This window comes from Trichomycterus rosablanca, chromosome 9, assembly GCF_030014385.1.
Source record: "Trichomycterus rosablanca isolate fTriRos1 chromosome 9, fTriRos1.hap1, whole genome shotgun sequence".
NCBI classification, from domain to species: domain Eukaryota; kingdom Metazoa; phylum Chordata; class Actinopteri; order Siluriformes; family Trichomycteridae; genus Trichomycterus; species Trichomycterus rosablanca.
This window is the reverse complement of record NC_085996.1, coordinates 37,329,551-37,356,313: the sequence shown is the minus strand read 5'-3', so window position 1 is coordinate 37,356,313 and position 26,763 is coordinate 37,329,551. Positions and strand designations below refer to the sequence as shown.

Here is a 26,763-nt window from a genome sequence, read left to right as displayed (position 1 = left end):
CAGTTATTTTTCACTGGCCAGCAGAGGATTTATACAGTAAATACTAACACTATGATGCTTAATGTGAACAAAACTTAACGTGGTTTATTATATTACAATAACCACCAAGAATGTCATTAGTGGAGAAACTTATGAGCAGTAATAAATAAAAGAAGTTTAGTGCTGCTGTGTCGTTCTTTAACCACATTAAGCTTTTTTTTTTAACGATAAGCGTTTTAGACTTTTGGAAAAGTTGATTCTGATTCTCACAATTTCTCAGAACCTCGAGCTGTAACACAAGTTTAAAAGTGAAACAGTGGCCGCTCAGGTGGTGCAGTGGTAAAACACACACTAGCACACCAGAGCTGGGATCTCGAATACATCATATCGAATCTCAGCTCTGCCATCTGGCAGAGCTGAGCGGCCACATGAACAGCGGTTGGCCTGTTGTTCATATAGGGGTGGGGTAGTAGTAAGCCGGATAGGGTCTCCTTGTAACTGATGCAGCTACAGTATGACCTCTGCTTGCTGATTGATGGCGCCTGCACAGGGGCAGGGCAGGAGTGATGATCAGGGTGTGTCTCTCCGTACACAAATCTGATCCACATATGAACTCGCCTCTTGCAGGTGAAATGATGCGGTCGGCTACTGCACACATGTCGGAGGGGCGTGTGTTAGTCACAGCTCTCCTCGGTCAGGATGGAGGTCTGCATCGGTAAGGAGGAAGCATAATGCAATCAGGTAAATAGATACGACTACATTGGGAGGAAAGTGGGGGGATGCAGAAAAATAATAATAACAATAAAAAGACAATTAAAGCGACTTGAGCTTCGTAACCGACACACGCCCCCTCCGACACGTGTGCAGTACCGACTGCATCTTTTCACTTGCACAAGGCGAGTTTATATGCGGATCAGCTTTGTTTACGGAGAGCCACACCCTGATCAGCATTATTCTCCAACTCTGCGCAAGTGCCATCAATCAGCCATCAGAGGTCGTAATCGCACCAGATTTTAGGAGAGTAAGCATAATTGTGTCAGAATCTAAGCATGCTAGTGTGTGTATATGTGCAAGTGTGTGTGGATTTATGTATGTGTGTGTTTGTGAGTGTGTATGCTAGTGTATGTGCATGTAAGTTTGTGTGTGTGTGTGTGTGTATGTTTGTGAGTAATTATGTGTCCCAGTGTAAGTGTGTGCGTATGTATGTGTGTTAGAGTATGTGTGTGTGAGCATGTATATACTGTATATATATATATATATATATATGTGTGTGTGTGTGTGTGTGTGTGTATGAGTAAGCATAGTTGTGTCAGAATCTAAGCGTGTTAGTGTATGTGTGTATACAGTGTATCACAAAAGTGAGTACACCCCTCACATTTCTGCAGATATTTAAGTATATCTTTTCATGGGACAACACTGACAAAATGACACTTTGACACAATGAAAAGTAGTCTGTGTGCAGCTTATATAACAGTGTAAATTTATTCTTCCCTCAAAATAACTCAATATACAGCCATTAATGTCTAAACAACCGGCAACAAAAGTGAGTACACCCCTTAGTGAAAGTTCCTGAAGTATCAATATTTTGTGTGGCCACCATTATTTCCCAGAACTGCCTTAACTCTCCTGGGCATGGAGTTTACCAGCGCTTCACAGGTTGCCACTGGAATGCTTTTCCACTCCTCCATGACGACATCACGGAGCTGGCGGATATTCGAGACTTTGCGCTCCTCCACCTTCCGCTTGAGGATGCCCCAAAGATGTTCTATTGGGTTTAGGTCTGGAGACATGCTTGGCCAGTCCATCACCTTTACCCTCAGCCTCTTCAATAAATCAGTGGTCGTCTTAGAGGTGTGTTTGGGGTCATTATCATGCTGGAGCACTGCCCTGCGACCCAGTTTCCGGAGGGAGGGGATCATGCTCTGCTTCAGTATTTCACAGTACATATTGGAGTTCATGTGTCCCTCAATGAAATGTAACTCCCCAACACCTGCTGCACTCATGAAGCCCCAGACCATGGCATTCCCACCACCATGCTTGACTGTAGGCATGACACACTTATCTTTGTACTCCTCACCTGATTGCCGCCACACATGCTTCAGACCATCTGAACCAAACAAATTAATCTTGGTCTCATCAGACCATAGGACATAGTTCCAGTAATCCATGTCCTTTGTTGACATGTCTTCAGCAAACTGCTTGCAGGCTTTCTTGTGTAGAGACTTCAGAAGAGGCTTCCTTCTGGGGTGACAGCCATGCAGACCAATTTGATGTAGTGTGCGGCGTATGGTCTGAGCACTGATAGGCTGACCCCCCACCTTTTCAATCTCTGAAGCAATGCTGACAGCACTCCTGCGCCTATCTTTCAAAGACAGCAGTTGGATGTGACGCTGAGCACGTGCACTCAGCTTCTTTGGACGACCAACGCGAGGTCTGTTCTGAGTGGACCCTGCTCTTTTAAAACGCTGGATGATCTTGGCCACTGTGCTGCAGCTCAGTTTCAGGGTGTTGGCAATCTTCTTGTAGCCTTGGCCATCTTCATGTAGCGCAACAATTCGTCTTTTAAGATCCTCAGAGAGTTCTTTGCCATGAGGTGCCATGTTGGAACTTTCAGTGACCAGTATGAGAGAGTGTGAGAGCTGTACTACTAAATTGAACACACCTGCTCCCTATGCACACCTGAGACCTAGTAACACTAACGAGTCACATGACATTTTGGAGGGAAAATGACAAGCAGTGCTCAATTTGGACATTTAGGGGTGTAGTCTCTTAGGGGTGTACTCACTTTTGTTGCCGGTGGTTTAGACATTAATGGCTGTATATTGAGTTATTTTGAGGGAAGAATAAATTTACACTGTTATATAAGCTGCACACAGACTACTTTTCATTGTGTCAAAGTGTCATTTTGTCAGTGTTGTCCCATGAAAAGATATACTTAAATATCTGCAGAAATGTGAGGGGTGTACTCACTTTTGTGATACACTGTATGTGCAAGTGTGTGTGGATTTATGTATGTGTGTGTGTGTGTGTTTGTGAGTGTGTGTGCTGGTGTATGTAAGTTTGTATGTGTGTGTATGTTTGTGAGTAATAATCTGTCACAGTGTAAGTGTGTGTGTATGTATGCGTGTTAGTTTATGTGTGTGTGTGTGTATGAGTAAGCATAATTGTGTCAGAATCTAAGCATGTTAGTGTATGTGTGTATATGTGCAAGTGTGTGTGGATTTATGTTAATTAGTGTATGTAAGTTTGTGTGTGTGTGTGTATGTGTATGAGTATTTATGTGTCACAGTCTAAGTGTGTGTGCATGTATGTATGTGTGCATGTGAGAGTTGGTGGGATCAAAGCCTATACTGGAACACTAGGTGCAGAGAGGACATACACCCTGGACTGCTGAGGGATGGATTGGCGCTCTGTCCAGGTTGTTACGTCCCTGCGCCCAGTGTGTCCCAGTAGAACCCAACCAGACAGTTGATAAAAATGAAATGAAAAGGAGGAACACTTGTACCCCACCATGTCATTCCCTGAACTGTTATTAAATAAAACTGTTGCTTTTATTTTTTTCACAATGGTTCTTAACCTGTGGCTCACATTTCTTTACGATAATCTTATCATTAATATGCTTTATAGGGCCAAAAGTATGTGAACACCCTTCCTAATTATTAATGTATCATTCTGCGTTTGTAGGCGTACCAAGGGTTCAATGGAATGTCAACTAAAGAAACCTTATGGAGCCACGACCAGCACTACAGTCCCCTGTTGTACCAGTTTTTCTGGCACTTCAGTGCTGTTATGTTCCAAAATCTAGTGGACATGCATGTGAAAGCTGTTATAGCCATGTAGTAGGGATGTAACGAGACACTGTACCCATGATGCGATGCGATTCATGATACGATTTTGTTCCTGAAAAAATAAAATTGAAGACAAATGATGTCAAAGTTTCCTTTTATTATTTCTCTTTAAAAAGTGAAATAAAATCCTGTATTTGTGCTTATCTTTCATTTATCTAAATAATGAATGTCCTTTTATTTTTGAGGTAGGTACAAACTCTGCAAAACAATGCTGCACATTTCCCTTTTTGTTTAAAAACTAAACTGAAATGAAATAAATCCCACATTAAATAAATAAATGAATAATACAAATAAAGAAAGTATTCTCACATAAATACATTTGGCTGGAAAATGTACCGAACATGGCAACCCTGTAGTGACGTCGACCAGGCGAGGTGAATAGCGCCAGTGCCCTCTGCTGTTTAAAGTGAATATGGATTCATTATACATGTAAACCGATTTGAATCGTTACACATGTGAATCGATTTGTAACTGTCTTGTGGTGCATCGTTACATCCCTACCATGTCGTGTATATGATTATAACGTGTACTTATCATATCAAGTCGTCCACTAAAATGCCAGCAGGATCCCTGTAGTAATCTGCTTCTGTGTGATCGTGCTGCCAATAAATCCGATTAGATTAATGATGGAATGGTAAATAAAAATGAAAAATTTAAGATAACCCACAAGCCAGAGCGGTTTCAGACATTTAAATCAGTTTTATGTTGAAAATGAATCGGAATACATAAATGAATGACAGATTATCAGTTAGACATGTGCCAGTCCCCTGAATCAAGGTTTGTCCTCATTTATAATTACCTGTCATTTTTCATTTACATTTATTGTTTGAACAGTGACACGTCCTCGGACTGATGGATGGGTTTTACCGTCCGGACGTGCTGTTTAATTAAGATGTCTGGATTCACATGTATAAAGACAGCACTTATCAGTGAATGTCTGTCTGATATTTCTGACAAACCTGACGTGGAAATATGGGCAGAAGCGGCGGTGGTGCAAATTAATCTCAAACATTTTGTTTATTTAATCAAACTGACCCAACAGTCTAATCATTTATATTGTTCAATACAATTCAGTCTTTACATATTAACAGTCTTTTCTGTTGTTATGCAGAAAAGCACTGGGAGCACCGGTCTGTAAAATGCGATTGTCTGAAACAGCTAGGGTTTTTCCAGGGGGTGCGAAAATATACGAAAACTAAGCACTAAGGTCCACAAAAGTGCACATATGATCAACAATTAAATGAACAGCCTAAATAAATATGTAAATATGTAACGTAAAACCTGTTAATAAATATTAAAATTGGTGTTCTGTACTTCTGGAGAGAAATTTTAATTACCTTGTGTGGTGGAGGAGATGTTTTTTGCTGTGATTGTGTGGTGGAGACTATTATTCTGAGACTGGAGCAGCGCTGGTGCAGAACAAAGCACTCACTGTCCACTCTATTAGACACTCCTACCTAGTTGGTCCACCTTGTAGCTGTAAAGTCAGAGACGATCGCTCATCTATTGTTGCTGTTTGAGTCGGTCATCTTCTAAACCTTCATCAGTGGTCACAGGACGCTGCCCACGGGGCCTGTTGGCTGGATATTTTTGGTTGTTGGACTATTCTCTGTCCAGCAGTGACAGTGAGGTGTCGGATCCACTCATACCAGCACAACACACACTAACACACCACCACCATGTCAGTGTCACTGCAGTGCTGAGAATGATCCACCACTCAAATAATACCTGCTCTGTGGTGGTCCTGTGGGGGTCCTGACCATTGAAGAACATGAAGAAGTATGTAGAGAAACAGATGGACTACAGTCAGTAATTGTAAAACTACAAAGTGCTTCTATATGTTAAGTGGAGCTGATCAAATGGACAGTGAGTGTAGAAACAAGGAGGTAGTTTTAATGTTATGGCTGATCGGTGTATATATGACAAATAAAGGTGTTCTATTTGATTCTATTCTGTTGTACATGGCGATATTTTCAGTTTGCATGCTTGGAAATAATTCATTTATTTATTTATTACTATTTTAACGTCATGTTTTACACTTTGGTTACATTCATGACAGGAACGGTAGTTACTCATTACACAAGATTCATCAAGTTTAATATCAAACACAGTCATGGACAATTTAGTGTCTCCAATTCACCTCACTTGCACGTTTTTGGACTTTGGGAGCCATCGTGCCACCCTGTACTGCCATTTAACCTGACTGCATGTCTTTGGACTTTGGGAGGAAACCGGAGCTCCCGAAGGAAACCCATGCTGAACCCAGAACCTTCTTGCTGTGAGGCGATAGTGCTACCCACCGAGCCTCCCAATGAGTAGATGTAACGATGCTTCTAGGCTTTACTTTGTTGGTTTGGAATAAAAATACAGAACTTGTAGAGACTAAATACAGATTGGCTTTAGGTTAAGTGGCACTTTAGGCAAACTACTTCTGTTTACCCTGTAAATCAGGGTCTGTGTGTATTGAATAAAATGTCTATTTTCCTGGATAAGCATGTCAAGCCCTTGTTAGAATAGAAATTCCTAGCGCATCATGCTATAAATAGCAGTGTTATCTGCATGGCTGGCTCTTCTCTCTCAGCTGTCCCGGCAGCCAAGTCTTATTAAACGTTTCAGTGTGTTCAATAACCCGTTTCTTCTTCTTCCTCTCTCTGGTGTCTCTCCTCCTCCTCTCGCTCTTCTTTCAGCTCATGGCCTGTTGAACACCATTAGCCTGTGTCATATCAGTCCAAGCAAGGTCATCGTTTCTTGTACTCTCTTGCCTCCGTCTTCTTTTCTGGCTCTTTGCGCAGGACAGAGACTTACCTCCCTCTAGATCTGTGTACCATGGAAAGCCTGAGCGAGCTGCAGAACCCTCTGTTGGACAAGAACAGCAAGCAGGTGGTCAAGGCCGACTACGGCTACCGGAGCGACTTCCTCAGCAGCCAGTACCAGGAGAACATCATCAACTACTTCGTGACCAGCAGCGGAGGTAAAGCTGGAGGTGTCGGAGGGGTCGAAGGACAGGTCAGGGTCACGCCCGCTAACGGCAAAACAAAAGCTCAGCTCCTGGATACCACCTCACTCCACCTGGCGGTGGAGGCCTTCTACAAGCCCAACTTTATCCTCTACAAGGACGATGTCAACGTCAAGGCCAAGGATTACAAAAGCGAGTGCTGTGAGACTACCTTCACTGAAAAGAAAGAGAGGGAGGCGAGCACGGAGACTCCCAGCGTGGAGGATCCGCAGGCTAAGCTGCTGGATGAAAACGAGATGAAGATCCAGACAGTGTCCTATGAGGTGGAGGAGGAGGAATATGTTGAGTATGAGGTAAGGCTGTAACTTCCTTTAGGATTAATAAAGTATGTATCTATCTATCTATCTATCTATCTGTCTGTTTGTGTGTCTGTCTGTCTTTCTGTCCATCCATTTATGTCTGGTTTTTGGTTCCATCTTTACAGACTGTCAAAGCTTTTCATTGATTGGATAGACACTAAGACAAAAGCATCCAAACTCACCACGTATCTCCCTCATGATTGGCCTTTTGAGACATGAACATGAGTGGATAGGTGCTAGGGTTAACCAATGCCTTTAGAGGGCAGTTGTAGCCTAGGGGTTAAGGTACTGGACTAGTAAGCAAAAGGTTCCTGGTCCAAACCCAACCACTGCCAGGTTGCCACTGTTGGGCCCTCAAGCAAGGCCCTTAACCCTCAATTGCTTAGACTGTATAATGTAAGTCGCTTTGAATAAAAGCATCTGCTAAATGCTGAAGATGTAAATGTTAAAGCCTTTAGGGTAAGACACAATGATAGTGGTCCAGTTTTCTCTGACTTTGACCACGTCTTTACACCTGCCTGAAAATGTCAACATTTGAATCAGACAGTGAGAATTGATGTTGTATCAGAAAATGAGGTGATTTCCCACAAAATGAGGCATTCCCACCCTCAGACAAGGAGAATCGTGTCTGTTTAGTAACAGCCAGGCTGTCAATAACCGAGTCTTGAGTTTGTGTCTCAATGGTCATTGCCTAGTGCAGTCATTTATTACCAGGCCGAACAGAAAGAATAATTTTATTTATTTTTATTTATTAGGATTTTAACATCATGTTTTACACTTTTGGTTACATTCATGACAGAAATCAGTTCACAAGTTAATATCAAACACAGTCATGGACAATTTTGTATCTCCAATTCACCTCACTTGCACGTCTTTGGACTGTGGGAGGAAACACACAGACACGGGGAGAACATGCAAACCACACAGAAAGGACCCGGACAGCTCCACCTGGGGATCAAACCCTGGACCTTCTTGCTGTGAGTGCTACCCACTGAGCCACCGTGCCGCCCTATTTATGTTGTATTTTAACAGACTGGATGCTCTTTTAATAACATCCGTCTGTTCCTCTTGATGCCTTTGACACGTACTTATTTTACTATTACTATTCTGATTCTATATTCAACTATTACCTTTTTTATTATGTCACATGATACCAAATAATTAAGCCTACAAGCTGCTAAAATTAGCACAAAAAAAAAAGCTCCATCACTGATGAGTAGTATTGTTATGCACTTTGTGTTTTTGCAAGAAGTTCTTGGGTTCGATCCCCAGGTGGGGCAGTCCGGGTCCTTTCTGTGTGGAGTTTGCATGTTCTCCCCGTGTCTGCGTGGGTTTACTCCGGGAGCTCCGGTTTCCTCCCACAGTCCAAAGATGTGCACGTGAGATGAACTGGAGATACAAAATTGTCCATGACTGTGTTTGACATTAAAACTTGAACTGATGAATCTTGTGTAACCAGTAACTACCGTTCCTGTCATGAATGTAATCAAAGTGAAAAACATGACGTTAAAATCCTAATAAACAAACAAACTTTGTGTTTTTTATAATGCTCATTGTGTAATTCTATTTTAAATTCTCCCGCCCCCGCCGGTCTGTGGTGCAAAAAAGGTTAGGTACCGCTGATCTAGTGTATTAGACTGCGGTGCCACATAAGCATATAGATTTTATACCTGACATGACTATGTTGAACTCTATAGTGTTTTGTGTTGTGATCCTAATTGAAATGATCATGGTTATTCATTACATTTTAGAATGAGAACGTTTCTGTAACGCAGCCCGTGATTCTGAGTGTGAAATTGCTTAATTACCGTGACGTTCCAGTGCATATTCAGGTGATGATGTGCTGGATGTCAGTCGATGACACGGTCTAATGAGGGTTTATCGTTGGAGGTGGGAGATGTTATTCCATATGGTGTCTTTTAATGACGGTACGTTTGTGGCAGTATGTTCAGCGACTGTGGAATCACATTAAAGCCACCGTTCCTGTACGGGCTTCCTGAGTTCAACCATATGTTCATCACATAGCTGATAGAAACTGGGAAACCATTTTAATTAGAGAATTACACAGTTGTGTCTTATTGGTATGGCGGTACCTTAAAACTCAAAGTCAGTTGGTTCTGGGAGTGGTGTTGAGTTTAAAAGACGTTGAGTTTCAAGGTATTTTTTCCCATAAGGATGTTTGAACCTGTGAATGCGTTCCATGGACCTGCGGAACTGCATATATTTTAGGTTCATGTTAAATAATGGGATTGTTTTTGACACTTATACACTATAATCAACTGAATAACACAAATATAATATAATAAATGCACTGAAATACAATTAAAAATACAATAAAACCTGCAGTTTATCTTTACTTCTTTATTGTTTCCTTATGCTTCTTAACAGTGGAGATGATTGATAACGAGTTCAGAAAAGGCGCATTCACAGTTTCCTATGGAGTGTGATGGTGCACAAAGCTTAACGTGACTTATTGTACTAAAACAACGAGCGAGGAATTTCATTAGTGGAGAGAACTTATGTGCAGTAATAATGAAGAGAAGTTTAGTGTTTCTGTGTCGTTCTTTCAATACATTAAACCACGCTAAGGTTTTAACGATAAGTGGAGAAGCTGATTCTGATTCTCACAATTTTTCAGAACCTCGAGCTGTAACACAAGTTTAAAAGTGAAACAGGGAGGAAAATCCAGATAAACACAGATACTGTACATGTGGAGCTGTAACACTGGAACTGACGCTTATTCCACACAGATGCAGATTCGTCTCATATTTGTACTTTGACGATGTTTTACCGCACCGTGGCAGAAAGGGTACAAATTTATCGACGAAGGGCATCGAGTTTCAAAGATTTTGAGTTTAGTCAAGTCAAGTCAAATTCATTTAGATAGCGCTTTTTACAATAGACATTGTCTCAAAGCAACTTTACAGAATCCAGGACCAACAGACCAAAAACCCCTGTTGAGCAAGTCGGGGGTGACAGTGGCAAGGAAATAGGATTTTCATACATACACAAAATTAAATGAAACTAAAAGTTATAACTAGCAAAAAACAATAATGTAAACAATTGAAGTTCGTTATTCAGTCCTGTCTGTAATAAAGTCTGTAGTGAGTTCTTGTTATTTTTGGTGCAAACACGCCAGGTTTCTGTCACATCTAGCAGGAGCAGCGTTGTTGGCACAGCAGTCTCAACTTGCAGGCTTTACCCTCGAGAGGGTAAACAGGTTTCCGTCAGAACCACCTCTGGGTAAAACAACTTTCGATGTAGTTACAATGTAAAATTGTTAAGAGTAAAACGTTCGTTTTACAAATAGTAGCTTTAGACTCCGGCACCCCTAATTATTACAGCATAACTACAAAGGATAGCGAGCAGGTAACAAGGTCATTAAGGCTTTCACAGGACATCAGTGCCCACCTCCCCCACCGTCATCAAACCTGGACGTTTAGGGGACGTCGAGTTATAAGGTAGCACTGTGTATAAATCTGAGCATACCGCAGTATGTTATCAAACTTTCACCTTTGTTTAGATCATCAACGTGTCTAGAAGCAACAACAGCTCAGCTGCAAATAGGTCGTACATGTTCACAGATTGAGCTGAAATGCATGAGTGTAAAAACTGTACTCACTACTGGGTTTAAATCTGACTGTTTTGACAGCAAACAATATATTGTGCAATGTTTAAAATGTAGTGGAAAGTTTAGGTATTTATTTATTATTTAATATTACTATTGCAGCAAAAAAGGACCAAGTCAATATTAATTCGAATGTTTTTTGTTCTGGCGTTTTGTTCTGTTGTTGTTTATTTTTTCTTCTTTGATTTCTTGCATTCGTTCCTCATTTCTTTCAGACCTTCTTATGTATTTCATTTAAATGTTTTTCCCCTTTCTTCATTCCTCTGTTATTTCCCTTTCTTGCTTGATTCATTCTGTTTATTATACCGTACTTTAATTTAAATATAATTTTTTCTGAATGAATAACTTCTCTGTGTAATTTCCTCGGCTCCTTTTTCCCCTTTTCATTTTTTATTCTTTCCTGTATGACTTTCATCTCATCTCACTTTAAAATTTCTTTATTTGATTAAGTTGTTTTTGTCTCTGCGTCATTTACGGTTATTACCTCCGTTCTTCGTTCTCCTTTAAAGCATTTTTCCCTTAGGGAATGCATATGTAGATGATGGTGATGAGAACGCACGTCTGTTTAGAGAAAAATAGAAGAAGCATATACAGCAATGAGCCAAAACATTAGAACCGCTCGCTGGTTCAAACCGCTTTGCATAGCCGTTAGTTTCTCCAAGATGGAATCCATATTGCGATTTATAGTCACAGTCTGAGTTCCAACGGCTCTGCCCATCATATCAATCAAATTGGGCAGTTTCTGGGGACCTTTGACAACTGACCCAACTTTTAATTTCCCGATACAGCAGGGTAAAGCCTAATCCAATCAGCAAAAACCCCACAATCAAAGTTCCGAATAGGTAAACATCCTCTATGTCCTCTAACGAAAGAGGTGCCAGGCACACGACCCTCCACTTCTCCCACGAGTCCATCGCGTATCCCGCCATCTGCGTTCCGCCGGGGCATGTGGGTTCCCCCGAACCCGAACTTCTCGATGAGAAGATGGTGTCAATAGCATTCAGAGACCATTTAACCAATTCCAGAATTTGTTCTTTGAAGAGCAGTGCTAAGAGAATCCCTGTAGAGTAGAGTAGACAAGACAAGACGATACAGGAGAAGCCAAGCAGGAAAGATAAGAGAGGAGAGAGAAGTGCGACCGCCTTCCACGAGAGCAAAAAAGTCGAGTAATAAATTCTCATTGATTTTTAATTTGTATAAAGGTGCACAAATGTCGTTTATTTGTAAATTCAGGCTCGTCAGGGACTATTTAACCGCCTCAGCTCATTGGTTTGAATGGCCCGAGGCTAACTGTGTTAGCTTATGCCAAGTTCACACTACACGACTTTCCAAGTGGTCAGGTCGCTGTACAGTTCACACTACATGAAAACAAATGTGAGAAGTGATGAGAGGTTTAATGATACCACGTCCAAAAATGCACATCAACAAGTAGCGAGCGATCAAAGTTTTTTGTGCTGATGTGCAGCGTAAAAGCAAAGAGGAAATATAAATAAATCTGAGTGGATTTGGCTACACGAACAGCTTGGTTTGTTCTATAGTGAGTTGGAGGTTAATAAATATTTTTTGCAATGCAGCGTGGGTATTTTGTTTTGTAGAGAACTATAAGGTCAGAATTACTGCTATAAACTATGTTACGCCCCTGTCCCACCTTTTTACACTCCGCCCCTGTGTTTCCCCTCACACCGTATCTTGCGTTCTCATTGGCTGTTTGACATAGCACTCATTACCAGTCGGGCAACTCAGATCCAGATATTTGACGTGCTAGATATACTTCTTCAGTCGCTCAGATCGAGGTGTTGAGTAGTTCACACATAGCGATTGAGAGCCGAGTATTGATCTCAGAGAAAATGCCGAGTTGCTCCCGAGCCGGCAAATCTAGCCCCGACCAGTCGGCGAGCGAAAATCAGGGCAAACATCGTGTAGTGTGAACTAGGCATAAGTAAGCGAAAACTGCAGTGGCGTAACTCCTGTAATCGGGTCGAAGTAGTGCGTCTAAATAGTCTGCTTTATGAGTTTGATGTCTTATTAGAATCTACTGATGAGGCGAACAGGTAGGCAGATGGCAGGCAGGCAACTCACTAGGTTTTGGAACTGATGTCTAAACACGTCCTGTGGTACCAGGTTCATTTCTGTAGGTTGACAGGTGGATTGTCCTACAGGCATCCTGGTGCCGTCTCTACACACGTGCCCGGCCATCCACGTGATCGTGGACAAAACAAGATTACTCAGACCAGTCAATCTTCTTCCATTCATTTCATGTCCAGTACAGATGTGCCCATTGTTGGTGTTTTCGATAACGGACAGAAGTTAACATGAGTGACCACACAGCCACGTAGACTGAAGGATTGGTGCACTGTGTATTGTAACACATTGACCCCATGACCTGTATAGAAATGATCAATTTGATCCACTTTAACATTAAGTATTCGGCATTTAGCTGATGCTTTTATCCAAAGCAACTTACAGTACCGTGACAGTGTATTATCTTAGCAATGGAGGGTTAAGGGCCTTGCTCAAGGGCCCAACAGTGGCAAGCTGGGCAGTGGTGGGGCCTGAACCAGTGACCTTTTGAATACTAATCCAGTACCTTAACTGCTAAGCTATAACTGCCCCACATAACAACATAAGTACTGTAATCAATCAGAAAAAAGGTGTTGATCCTATAAATGCTTTTAGGTTTAGGATTGAAGTGCTTTAAATTTTGTTTATTAGGGTTTATAACAAAGATAACCCACACCCCCTCCGACATGTGGGCAGCAACCGTATGCGTCTTATCACCTACACTTTGACGAGTGCAATGCGAATCAGCTCTGTGTATGGAGAGACACACCCTGACAGCACTCTTTTCCCGTCTCTGTGCAGGCACCATCAATCATCCAGCTGAGGTCGTAATTGCATTAGTTATAAGAGAGACCTTATCCGGCTTTAATATCCCACCCCATATGAACAACAGGCCAATCGTTGTTCACGTGGCTGCTCAGCCCAGCCGGCAGGCAGAGCTGAGACTCGATATGATGTATTCCAGATCCCAGCTCTGGTTCGTTTATTAGGGTTTTAAGGTCATGGTTCCATTCAGGACAAGACAGGTAGTTACAGATTACCCAAGTTTAATGTCAAACACAGTCACTGCCAATTTTGTCCATCTTTGGACTGTGGGAGGAAACCCTCACAGACATGGGGAGAACATGCAAACTGCACACAGAAAGGAGCCAAACCGCTCCACCTGGGAATCGAACCCAGGACCTTCTCGCTGTGAGGCGATACTGCACCAAGCCAGTTCTTTCTTGTCTTATTTCTTTTCTTCTTCACTTCCCTCGTTCCATATTCGCTTACTTACTTAATTTTCCTTCCTTTCAACTCTCTACTCTAGTTCGTTTTTACTCTCATCTTTGTCCCTGCCTTATTTCTCTAATAATTATCCTCCTTTCATCTCACCTGTATTTTTTTCTTTCCTTTAATGGGTTTTCCATCCATATTTTGCATCTTTTATTGTTTCCTTTTCTTCCTCCTCCTATTCCATCTCTCCTCTGTGATACTAAAAGCTTTAAAGCCTCCTGCCAGCTTAGTGGCTTTTCTGTGACTCGTCTTGTCCTGTTATTCACTTTAATTTACTTTCTTTTTGCTTTTTTTCTACTTAAAAAGAAGGTTTAATGGCCACTGTGTTTCCTCGGAGAGTACAGTAGTGTCACCAAAGCCGCTTTTCATCTCCTTAAACCTCAATTTTAAGCTTTCAACTCTCCCCAGATTTCACCTCCTCCCACAGAGACCAAGCTAAAAATGAATTAAGTGAAAAGGATGAAGAAAGGCTTTATGCTCTCGTGCTGATGAGAGGATCTACTGCAGGAAAACCTGATTACGCCCTTTCATCTTCAGCATTTTATTAGGCTAATCGGAATTGGGCTGCTTTAAGAGTCTCTCGCCGATGTATGACGGCTTTCATGCTCTTCACCGGGTCTTCTTTTAACGCTAATAAGATGATAATGGTGACAGTGGAGGTGATTATTGTACGCATTAGTCCTGCGCTGAGACGGAAATGGCTTTTACTCGGCTGCGGGGTTTATTCGGGGAGAAAATGTTTTCGGGTAGTTTTGAGCAATCAAACTTTTTACATTTACGGCATTTAGCAGACGCTTTTATCCAAAGTGACTTAAGACCTCCGCATACATCCTGCGAAACTAAGTTTGTGAGCGTCTCACAAAGCCGAACGCACCTTCGCGAGCTTACAAGCTGGCATACTTCTAGCGGTTTCGTTTTCTAGCGGTCGTGTCTGCTCCACAGCTGCAGGTGACGCTGTGGCATTTATAGGGTGTGTTTGAAAACCTAGTGAGCTCTCTACATAGACGCATTTTACGCCATCCTACGCGCGCTCCCGAGAATTAGGCTGTTTTAAATCCTAGATGCCTTAATAAGCTGTCTAGTTAGGCATCTTAAAATTTTAACGTTATTTTGACTTAAGAACGAGTGAGATCGGAAGCGTCTTTAGTGATCTAGTCAATCCCAGCATTCAGTGCGGCAGCTCTTCTCTCACAGAAAAATTTTAGTTATTTTAAAACGTAAATAAATTATTATTGACTTTTAATTTGTATTAACTTGCACAAGTGTTTTTATTTGCAAGTTCGGCCTTGTCAGCGAATGTAACCGTTTTCGGTACACAGAGGGAGATGTTAGTTGACATACCATCCCATTGGTTTGAATGGCAAGATGCTAAATGCGAAACCCGATGGAATCGCTGTCTGAGTAGCACGTTCGAATAACCTGCCTTGTAAGTCATTGACTTATTAGAATCCTCTCTACTGAGGCAGCTGCCTATGTAGGCAGTAAAACAGCAAGGCAGCTCATTAGGTTTTCGAACACACCCATAATGTTCCATGACTACCGAAAAACGATGGCTGCGTCCGAAATCTCATATTTAAACAGTACGTACTCAATTAGAGGCAGTGCGCACTGCTCGAATTATACATAAGCTTTTTCAGTACACAAGTCTGCTGTGTTTGCATTCACAAAAAATGCTGCCCAGTAGTAGCTGAGCAGTAGATTATCCGGGTACTTTTCGCGTACTGTTTAATGAATACTACGTATTCTGTCACACTACCCGCTCCTGCGTACTGTTCAGTATGAAAGTTTGCAATTTCGGACGTAGCCGATGATCACAGTTGAGATGCTCCTCAAAATCCATGTTTGTTTTCATGGCACGCCTCTTTTTTTTACCGACCAATCACAGGCGTTGTTGCGGAGTGACGTCGTCCGCGGAGTTCGGCCAGCTTCCATGTGCATGACAAGGTCACTTTCTTCCATGTTCGCTTTCTCCGTAATTACGTCACATTTGTCGCCGAAGCCGCCAACGTCGTCTCCGCATGAAGTATGCTGAGGCCTTTACAGTACTGTGACAGTATACTGTCTAAGCAATTGAAGGTTAAGGGCCTCGCTCAAGGGGCCAACAGTGGCAACCTGTCAGAGGAGGGGCTTGAACCCATGACCTTTTGATTACAAGTCCAGTACCTTACTCGCTAGGCTACAACTGCCCTACTTTTTACGTCTTTAGGTTTTAATCTCTTGGCTTTTTTTTGCATTGTTTTGCATTTAAGCTTTTGATTAAAAACAAGTTTGCTGGAAAGTGCAAGACAACACAGCTTTCCTCAGAGTACTCCGGTTTCCACTTACCTGTCAAAATTTGCTACGAGGGAATCAAAAATAGGTGATCGTTCGGCACCCTACAAGAGAATTGGTGTTTTTCTCTTTTGTACCCAGTCGTTGCACCTTGACTCTGATCACAATGTGTTTTACACAATTAGAAACTTCCACTGCAGTCACAAGTTGGCTGTCTTTAAAAAGGCCTTAATTAATTAATTAATTAATTAATTAAACATTTATCTTTAGTAAGTGCTTTATTGATCAGGGTGAATCGGGAGTCTGGAGCCAGACTGAGCAGATATTCACCATGGACAGTGTCAATGCAGTGCTTAGAATGATCCACCACCTAAATAATACCTGCTCTGTGGGGGTCCTGTGGGGGTCCTGATCATTGAAGAACAGAGTGAAAGGGGGCTAACAAAGCATGTAGAGAAACAGATGGACTACAGTCAGTAATTGTAGAACTACAAAGTGCTTCTATATGGTAAGTGGAGCTGATAAAATGGACAGTGATTGTAGAAACAAGGAGGTGATTTTAATGTTATGGCTGAATCTACATTTTAAGCAGATTCTTTTTATCCAAAGTGTATTCAGTGCAATTCAGTGTTAAGGGCCTTGCTCAAGGGCCCAACAGTGGCAATCGGGCAGTGGTGGGGCTTGAACCAGTGACCTTCTGCTTACTAGTCTAGTACTTTAAGCTACAGCTGCCCCTTCAACAGATAAACAGATACATACGACTATTCCTTACATGATTTATTTTACACAATGATTACATTAATTTTACAGCTATTTAATTGTATTACCTCCAATCTAACACTGGTATCAGGAACACTGAGCGACGATTAGATCTGTAAGTGGTGATCATTTACTTGGACTTTGCTGAAAAATGGGGTATTGAACCAAAGATTAATTACACCGGGGGGAAGTGAGACACTGTTTTTTTGTGGCGGAAATCTTTTAAACATTTTCCATTCATTCACTTTCCTTTTATTGCTCCATTTTGGTCAGAGCAGGTCCAGAAACGCTGGTAGGAAGTCAGAAATCAACACCGGATAAGATACAGATTGATTACAGGGCGACACGGTAAAGTACAGAGTCTATCTCTCAGTGGCCTACGATTTAGAATACCTGGAGAGAATCCTTACAGACTCAAAGCATATGTAAACAAATCCCCACAGACACTGAACACAGGTCCTGAATACCTCAGAAAAACTGAATAAAATATCTGGAATGATTTGCATCCACATGGTATAAATAACAAGCAAGACTCTGCATGCCAGGATACTGTAGATCTTCCTCTAACGGCATTTTAATTAAACAGAGCTCCACGAAAATCATTCCTCAGTCATTATCCCAGTATTTGCCTTGGCAATTGAGTGACTGCAAAAGGCTCGATATGCAAATTAGTCATAAAACAAATTGTACGTTTTTATTGTCTGTCTGATCTTCAAAGCTAATAGCGGTTTTGGATGAGTGTCTCTGTGAGACTTTGGGAAAAAAAAAATCACTGCTCCTTATGATTTTGGCCAATTTGCTCAATAACACAATAAAGATTACTCAATACACATTCATCTATTTAATGAATTTTTTTTTGAAAACTGATTCGAGTAGGATTAAGCCCAACACCTGGCACGAGACAGAAATGAATCCAAAACAGGATGCCACTCTGTCACACCCAGACTTTACTTACTCAGTCACATTAAGAAGCGACTAGCATGTTGCCAAATCACTTATGAAAATCTAAGCATGAAAAATCCATATACAGCAGTGGTCTCCAACCACCGAAGGAAACCCACACAGACACGGGTAGAACATGCAAACCCCACACAGAAAGAACCCGGACCGCCACACCTGGGGATCGAACCCAGGACCTTCTTGCTGTGAGGCGACAGTGCTACCCACTTAGCCACCGTGGCACCCCATTTGACATTAAAGACTTGAACTGATGAATCATGAACGTAAACAAAGTATGTAAAACATGACATTAAAAATCCTAATAAAATAAATAAATATTTGTCCATATGATGCAGCCCTTATTTTTAAATATACTCATTGATTTATTTATTCATTCTTTAGCCTTAGCATCCACATTATTCATTCATTCATTCATTGTCTTATCCGCTTATCCAATTAGGGTCGCTGGGGGGTGGGGGGGTGTTTTGGTGCTGGAGCCTATCTCAGCTTTTCAATGGGCGCAAGGCACACATTAGCACCCTGGACGGGACACCAGTCCATCGCAGGGCATCGCAGGGCAGACACACACACATACACACACACACCCATTCACTTATAGGGCAATTCAGTGTCTCCAGTTAACCTGACTGCATGTTTTCGGACTGTGGGAGGACACCGGAACTCGCGGAGGAACTCACACAGATGCTGGGAGAACATACAAACTCCACACAGAAAGGACACGGACCACCCCACCTGGGGATCAAACCCAGGACCTTCTTGCTGTGAGGCGACAGTGCTACCCACTTAGCCACCGTGCCGCCAACATCCACATTATTCAGAATCTATGCTGGAAACACAGGGTGGAATGTGGAAATACACTTAAATTCAGTGCTAGTCAATTACAGCACATTTCATCATTGCCCATCTTTGCTTAAGGGCAGTTTAGAATGTGGACGCCAGCTTGATGGTATCACATTGTTATGGTGGTGTTTATTGTTTGGAGAATATTTTCACACAGCCAACTATAAACTTATGTAAAGAAACATGAATTTATTACTATGTCTTATAAATTCAGGTGTAAAACATATTATTTTTTATCATTGTTAATTTTATAAAATATATTATATGCTTCAAACTTTGTGGCAACAGTTCAGAAAAAAAGCAATTTCCTGTGTCAGCCTGACTGTTCCCCTGTGCACAAAAGCAGCGTCCATAAGAATATAGTTTGGGAGTAATTCTAGCAGCCTGGATAAAGTCCTGACCTCAAACCCATTTTGGACAAATTGGAACCTCATATGTGATGTCCAACATTAGTGCCTGACCCCACAGATACTCTTTTAAATGAATTAGCACAATGTCTCATGTAGAAATGATTAATTATAGCCTGTAGGGCTGGCACCGATCTGATACTCTGTATCGGTTCTGTCACATTTTTGGATGATTAAACCCTGCTGGATTTTGAAGAGGACGTCTGTGGCTGAACGGTAAACGGTGTAGTTTGTTTTATTTCATAACACTAATGGATTAATCGTTGAGGATGTGAGAGATCTCCAAGCCGGGACAAGATAGATACATTTGTTTATTTTTTTATTATTTAATTGTTTAATTTTTAGTGTTTATAAATAATTTTTTTTTTATTATTTATTTTATAATTTTTTTGCTGCCTTTTCAAGGTGTAGACTTGAGAGTTGACAGATCTAGAATTTAATATTGAAATGACGGTATCGGATTGATATCGGTATCGGCAGATACTCAATTTGCAGTAGTGGTATTGGACATAAAAAAGTGGTACCGAGCCAGCCCTAATAGCCTGCTATAGCTGCAAAGGATAGTGGTGGGAACTTTAAATATTGTCTACATACTTTTGGGGTAGCACGATGGCTAAGTGGGTAGCACTGTCGCCTCACAGCAAGAAGGTCCTGGGTTCGATCCAGTAACCAAAGTGTTAAACATGACGTTAAAATCATAATAAACAAACATACTTTTGACCATGTAGTGTACGTGTCCTTTTTTACTTTTAACTACACTAGCAGTGGGGCAGCAAGAAGGACCTTGTTTGAGTCCCTGGCTGGGCAGCTAGGGCCATTTCTGTGTGGAGTTTGCATGTTCTCCTTGTATTCATGTGGGTTTCCTCCGGGTGCTCATGTCTCAACTCCCAAATCCAAAGACATGCAGTCAGGTTAATTGGAGCTAGTAAAAAAATAAGTCTGTGTGTTTTGTTGTGTGTGTTTGTGCTGTGATAAACTGGCAACCTGTCCGGGGGTGTTTCCTGCCATTTGCCCAGCGAATCAAACCCACAGCAACCCTGACCAGAATAAAGCGGTAGTAAAACAGATTACATATGCATCCATATTTATGCTAATTGAACAATAAAGACTAAACTGAGCAATCAATTCGTTTTTAAACGTGCGAGTTCTTCTGAAATCCGTCTCGCCCGTTCTTAATCTCATTAGTGCTTTATTGCAGACGCAGCACTCAGGTGATCAAGAGCCGCTTATTCACGCTAACAAACGATGCTACGATGGATCAGAGGGGATTTAATTTATAGCAATGGGATAGAAATGTTAGGAACAACAGGCACTCCTCTAACAGATTAATCTCCATCTTAAATTAATCTTCATTTATCAGATTACCAATATTAATTAGGGTTCAGCATATCCATTTGTTAAAGCCTAATGAAATTTTAGGATAAATGATGAGCAGATTTACACAGAGAGTGTCCTGAGCGCCTCCGTTACACCCCTGCAGCCGGCCTAAAATCTGTCATGCAGATAAATGCTGCTAACAATTGAACCGTCTTCTGTATCTTGTGTTCTGACACTTTTTCCAACTAATGCCTGGTTCACACTACACCATTTTCGCCCTGATTTTCGCTCGGCCACTGGTTGGCGCTAGATTTGCCGGCTCGGGAGCAACTCGGCTCTCAATCGCTATGTGTGAACTACTCAACAACTCGATCCGAGCGGCTGAAGAGAGATATCTAGCATGTTAAATATCTGGATCTGAGTCGCCCAACTGGTAATGAGTGCTATGCCGAACAGCCAATGAGAACGCAAGATACAGTGTGAGGGGAAACGCAGGGGAGGAGTGTAAAAAGGTGGGACAGGGGCGTAATATAGTTTATATCAGAATACATCGACACACACAAGTTTTACAGTATTTCTGACCTTATCGTTCTCTACAAAACATAATACCCACGCTCCATTGCAAAAAATATTTATTAACCTCCAACTCACTACAGAACAGATGATTCCTGCTGGTCGTGTAGCCAAATCCACTCAGATTCATTTATTTTTCCTCTTTGCTTTTACGCTGCACATCAGCACACAAACTTTGATCGCTCGCTACTTGTTGACGTGCATTTTTGGACGTGGTATCATTAAAGCTCTCGTCACTTCTCTCGTGTGTTTTTATGACAAAACGTAGTTTGGGAGACCAGAGAAGCTCCAGTTGGTGATGGATGGTGTAGTGTGTGACCCCCTATCGCCGATCAGTCGTGTAGTGTGAAAGCCACACCGACTTGAAAGACTCCCGATTACAAGAGATCCAGTCGTGTAGTGTGAACTGTACAGCGACCTGACGACTTGGAAAGTCATGTAATGTCAACTTGGCATAAGTGATTGCTAACTGAATTGCCGTAGGATTGTTAGGCTGTACAGTTCACACGACACGACTGGATCTCTTGTAATCGGGAGTCTTTTAAGTTGTTGTGGTTTTCACATAGGGGGTCACACACTACACCATCTACCATCAGGAGGAATCTCAGTCGAGTCTATCTGGTCTATCTTGTCACGAAAACACACGAGAAGTGACGAGGGGTTTAATGATACCACGTCCAAAATTGCACGCCAACAAAAAGCGAGCGATTAAAGTTCTTTGTTGCAGCATAAAAGCGAGTCAAAAAATAGGAATAGGAAAAATAAATAAATCTGGGTGAAGGACCGGGTTTGGCTATGCGACCAGCACAGATTGTCTGTTCTACAGAGATAGTTTGAAGTCTTACTAAATAAGATGATAAGTCACAAATACTGTAAAGCTTGGTTTCCCTTCTGTATCTTAAGTTCACAACAATCACAAACCATTCGCAGCACCTTTCACACCACATGATTTTGAGTCGCCGACAGGTCCAGATATTTAACATGCTAGATATTTTTCTTCTGTCGGATCGAGTCGTTGAGCCCCGAGCGAATCCCGATATGCCTTCAAGCTGGCACATCTAGCAAAAATCAGGACAAAAATGGTGTAGTGTGAACTCGGCATAAGAGAACATCACATGAAGATGATGGATTGGCAAACTGGTTTAGCAGTGCCAGAATCTTCTTTACTATATCTATTCAATTTATACAGATACACACGACCAAACAATCACTCTTGCTTCTTACTTTAATTTGGCTTCGGTACAAGATTTATTTCACATAACGATCATTACATTTATTTTAAAGCTACTCGGTTGTTTTACCTCCAGTCCCCTAAGAACACTGAGCACACTGAGCCGCGACTGGCTCTGGGAGTGGTGTTTGTTTAATAGGATTTTGCTGAGTGATGAGGCATTGAACCGAAGATTAATTAAGCAAGGAAGGAAGTGAGACACGGAAATCTTTTAAACGATGTTTTAAACCGCTCCATTTTGGTCAGGGCGGGTCCAGTGGCATCCAGAAACACTTCAAGTGCTTTTTGTAACTGCACTTTTGAATTTGACTAAATGGTAAATAAAAAGTGAATAAAAAAGGAATAAATCTTGCAAGTTTCTGAAAACATACAGTACAGTTTAGGCCTAAAGTTTACACACATCTAGGCTGAAGACACTCAAACCCAAAGTTCACACGTTTAATATCATCATACCTTATTTTAGCAAGTCAATTAGAGCATCTGCAATGTTCACACCAGAGGTAATGTTAAAACAAGTTTATATACACTGATCAGCCATAACATTAAAACCACCTCCTTGTTTCTACACTCACTGTCTATTTTACCAGCTCCACTTACCATATAGAAGCACTTTGTAGTTCTACAATTACTGACTGTAGTCCATCTGTTTATCTGCATGCTTTGTTAGCCCCCTTTCATGCTGTTCTTCAGTGGTCAGGACCCCCACAGGACCACCACAGAGCAGGTATTATTTAGGTGGTGGATGATTCTCAGCACTGCAGTGACACTGACATGGTGGTGGTGTGTTAGTGTGTGTTGTGCTGGTATGAGTGGATCAGACACAGCAGCGCTGCTGGAGTTTTTAAACACCTCACTGTCACTGCTGGACTGAGAATAGTCCACCAACCAAAAATATATCCAGCCAACAGCGCCCCGTGGGCAGCGTCCTGTGACCACTGATGAAGGTCTAGAAGATGGCCGACTCAAACAGCAGCAATAGATGAGCGATCGTCTCTGACTTTACATCTACAAGGTGGACCAACTAGGTAGGAGTGTCTAATAGAGTGGACAGTGAGTGGACAAGGTATTTAAAAACTCCAGCAGCGCTGCTGTGTCTGATCCACTCACACCAGCACAACACACACTAACACACCACCACCATGTCAGTGTCACTGCAGTACTGAGAATGATCCACCACCCAAATAATACCTGCTCTGTGGTGGTCCTGTGGGGGTCCTGACCTTTGAAGAACAGGGTGAAAGCAGGTTAAAAAGGTATGTAGAGAAACAGATGGACTACAGTCAGTAATTGTAGAGCTACAAAGTGCTTCTATGTGGTAAGTGGAGCTGATAAAATGGACAGTGAGTGTAAAAACAAGGAGGTGGTTTTAATGTTATGGCTGATCAGTGTATATACAGTACACCAGCTTTACTGCTTACCTAAACATTCCCTAGATTGTACATACAGTTTTAGGGGTGGCACAGTGACTCATGGGCAGCACTGTCACCTTACAGCAAGAAGGTCCTGGGTTTGATTCCCAGGTGGGGCTGTCCGGGTCCTTTCTGTGTGGAGTTTGCACGTTCTCCCCAGGTCTGCTTGGGTTTTCTCCGGGAGCTCCGATTTCCTCCCACAGTCCAAAGACGTGATGTGAGCTGAACAGGAGAAAATTGTTCATGACTGTGTTTTATATTAAAACTTGACCTGATTAATCTTGTGTAATGAGTAAATATCTGTGCTGTCATGAATGTAACCGAAGTGTAAAACATGACATTAAAATCCTAAGAAATAAATAAATGTACAGTTTCAGGAATGATTATTAACATAAAGAAAAGAGAATAGAAAGTCCAAGTATCTCTCCTTTCCCACCCTCCCTGTTCCTCCCACCCTCCATATTTACCACAAGCATTACCAGGAAATACAATTCATTTAATTAATTATATTTTATTTAGAAGCATTTTGTGTCTTCTATTCCTTCCACTCATCCCTACAAGCATTACTAGGAAATACAAACACATTCATTTATTATTCTGTATTTTATTTAGAAGCATTTTGTGTCTTCTATTCTATTCCACCACGTCCTCACAGTGGATTGTTTTGCTCTACTGATTCTGGCTAAAAATAAATGTGAGAAAGTGTGAGGCCAGTGTTTGGCTGTGAGATTATGTGGTAAAACCCAGTGTTGTTTAAGTATTTCTCTTTTTTTGAAGCTGTCATTTCTGTCAGCCAGTTTACATCCTTTCTTTGTAATTAGAAATCTGGAATCATCTACTTAATAAGCAAAAGATAAGCAAAGCAGGGTCCATTCAAAATTTACGATATAGGTTTTATGACACATTAAAATGTGTTTGGTTTTATCCCAAATAGCTTCCCAATCTTCAATTTCGGTGTGCAAGTGTACAAGTACAATGTGCAATGACAATAAATGATTCATTCATTCATTCATCAAACTAATTGTTTTATTTGTGTGAAACATCTTTCTTTCATTTTTTCAGATGAGGTATAGTACTTTTCGTGGATATTAATGTGTGGATACAAATAGTTAAATAATCTTTTTATGGGCTTTTTGAATACAGTTAACAACTAGATGGTGTTTTAGCTCAGAGCCCCAAAATATTACCTGTGATCTAGGGGCAGATCGCAGTCTAAGAAACAAGTCTCTAGAAAAAAGAATGACTGGTTGGAAATATTAAATTCAGTAACTAAATCCTGAAAACCTAACATAGCTTCTTCATTATTTATGTCATCTAGAACAGGGCGCCCCCGGGGGGCGTGACATTGTTTGTTTGTTTGTTTATTAGGATTTTAACGTCATGTTTTTTACACTTTAGTTACATTCATGACAGGAACGGTAGTTACTCATTACACAAGATTCACCAGTTTAATATCAAACACAGTCATGGACAATTTTGTATCCCCAGTTCACCTCACTTGCATGTCTTTGGACTGTGGGAGGAAACCGGAGCTCCCTGAGGAAACCCACACAGACACGGGAGAACATGCAAACTCCACACAGAAAGGACCCAGACCACCCCACCTGGGGATCAAACCCAGGACTTTCTTGCTGTAAGGCGACAGTGCTACCCACTTAGCCACCGTGCCACCCACCAAATTTTAAAAACTAGCTGTTTCATCATTTATGTTGTCTAGAACATGTACACTTTTCTGTATCCATGGGTCATTAATAGGTTTGATATAATGGGATCGCCTTGTAATACACTTTGTCTGTCTGATATACCTGAAAATAAACAATCTAATAATCTGATTGGTGCAACTAGGTCATTTTCTATATTCTTCTATGAGAAGTGTATTTCAGGATCTATCCAGTGTTTCACATATAGTAACGTGTTGTGTAGGCCCAGTGATAAATGTTGAATTTTGGTTGACCACCTTGGGATGTAAACAACTGTAATTAATTAATCAATTAATAGATAGATAGATAGATAGATAGATAGATAGATAGATAGATAGATAGATAGATAGATAGATAGATAGACAGACAGACAGACAGACAGACAGACAGACAGTCTGTTCCAGTAATTAATGGATGGTGGAAAAGGCAACATTGAACTTGGTGTGTGGCAAAACACTGGGCCACATTGATATTTATTGCCTCCTTCTACATAGAATATCATGAGTGCTGATTTTTGGAGGTTTATCTTAAAACCAGACACCCACGTTGGTTAGGTACGTCAAAATATGGATCACCTTGGGTAATGAGTTTTGAACCTTTGACAAATAACTTAACACGTCACTGGCGTACAGTGATATCGAGTGTTCAGATGACCTTATTACTGTAGGAGATAAATCATTGTCTTGACACATAAATTGAGCTAATGGTTCTACTGAGAGATTGAATAGGAGGGGTGATGAGAGGAGCCCTGTCTTCTGCCCTGAAATATAGGAAAGATCTCAGAGGAGATGCCTCCTGTACAGACTCCTGCTGATGGATTTTTATATAGAACCTGCGTCATTCTGATAAATTTGGGACCAACCTGTATTTCTCCAGAGCTTTCTGTATGTATTGCTGTTCTAAATAGTCAGAAACATTTTAAGCCTCTAAGGGAAACAGGGGAGAGGAAAAGAGGAGAAATAATTTGCTTTTTTGCGTCTATAATGTGTAGGAGAGGTCGAATGTTCTCTGAAGCTAATCCACCTTTTAGGAAGCCAGTCGGATCCGAGTGTATTAATCTTACCACAACTTTTTTATTTATGGCAAGTGCAAGTACCTTAGTATAGATTTTTAGGTCTGTAATTATCAGGGAAATAGAAATGTTACTTTTACACTCTTGAGTAAAGGTTGTGGTCCGAAGTCTGGTTGGT

General features: G+C 41.3%; 1 protein-coding gene across 1 annotated transcript in view; it reads left to right on the top strand.

Moving 5' to 3' along the window:
* The window catches only part of syndig1l (synapse differentiation inducing 1-like), a 69,881-nt gene that overhangs the window by 17,603 nt on the left and 25,515 nt on the right, over positions 1-26,763 (top strand). The window contains exon 2 of the mRNA XM_063001451.1: positions 6,515-7,136. Coding sequence (XP_062857521.1) covers positions 6,654-7,136 — 483 coding nt within the window. The 5' untranslated portion in view covers positions 6,515-6,653. The remainder of the gene's footprint in view (positions 1-6,514; positions 7,137-26,763) is intronic.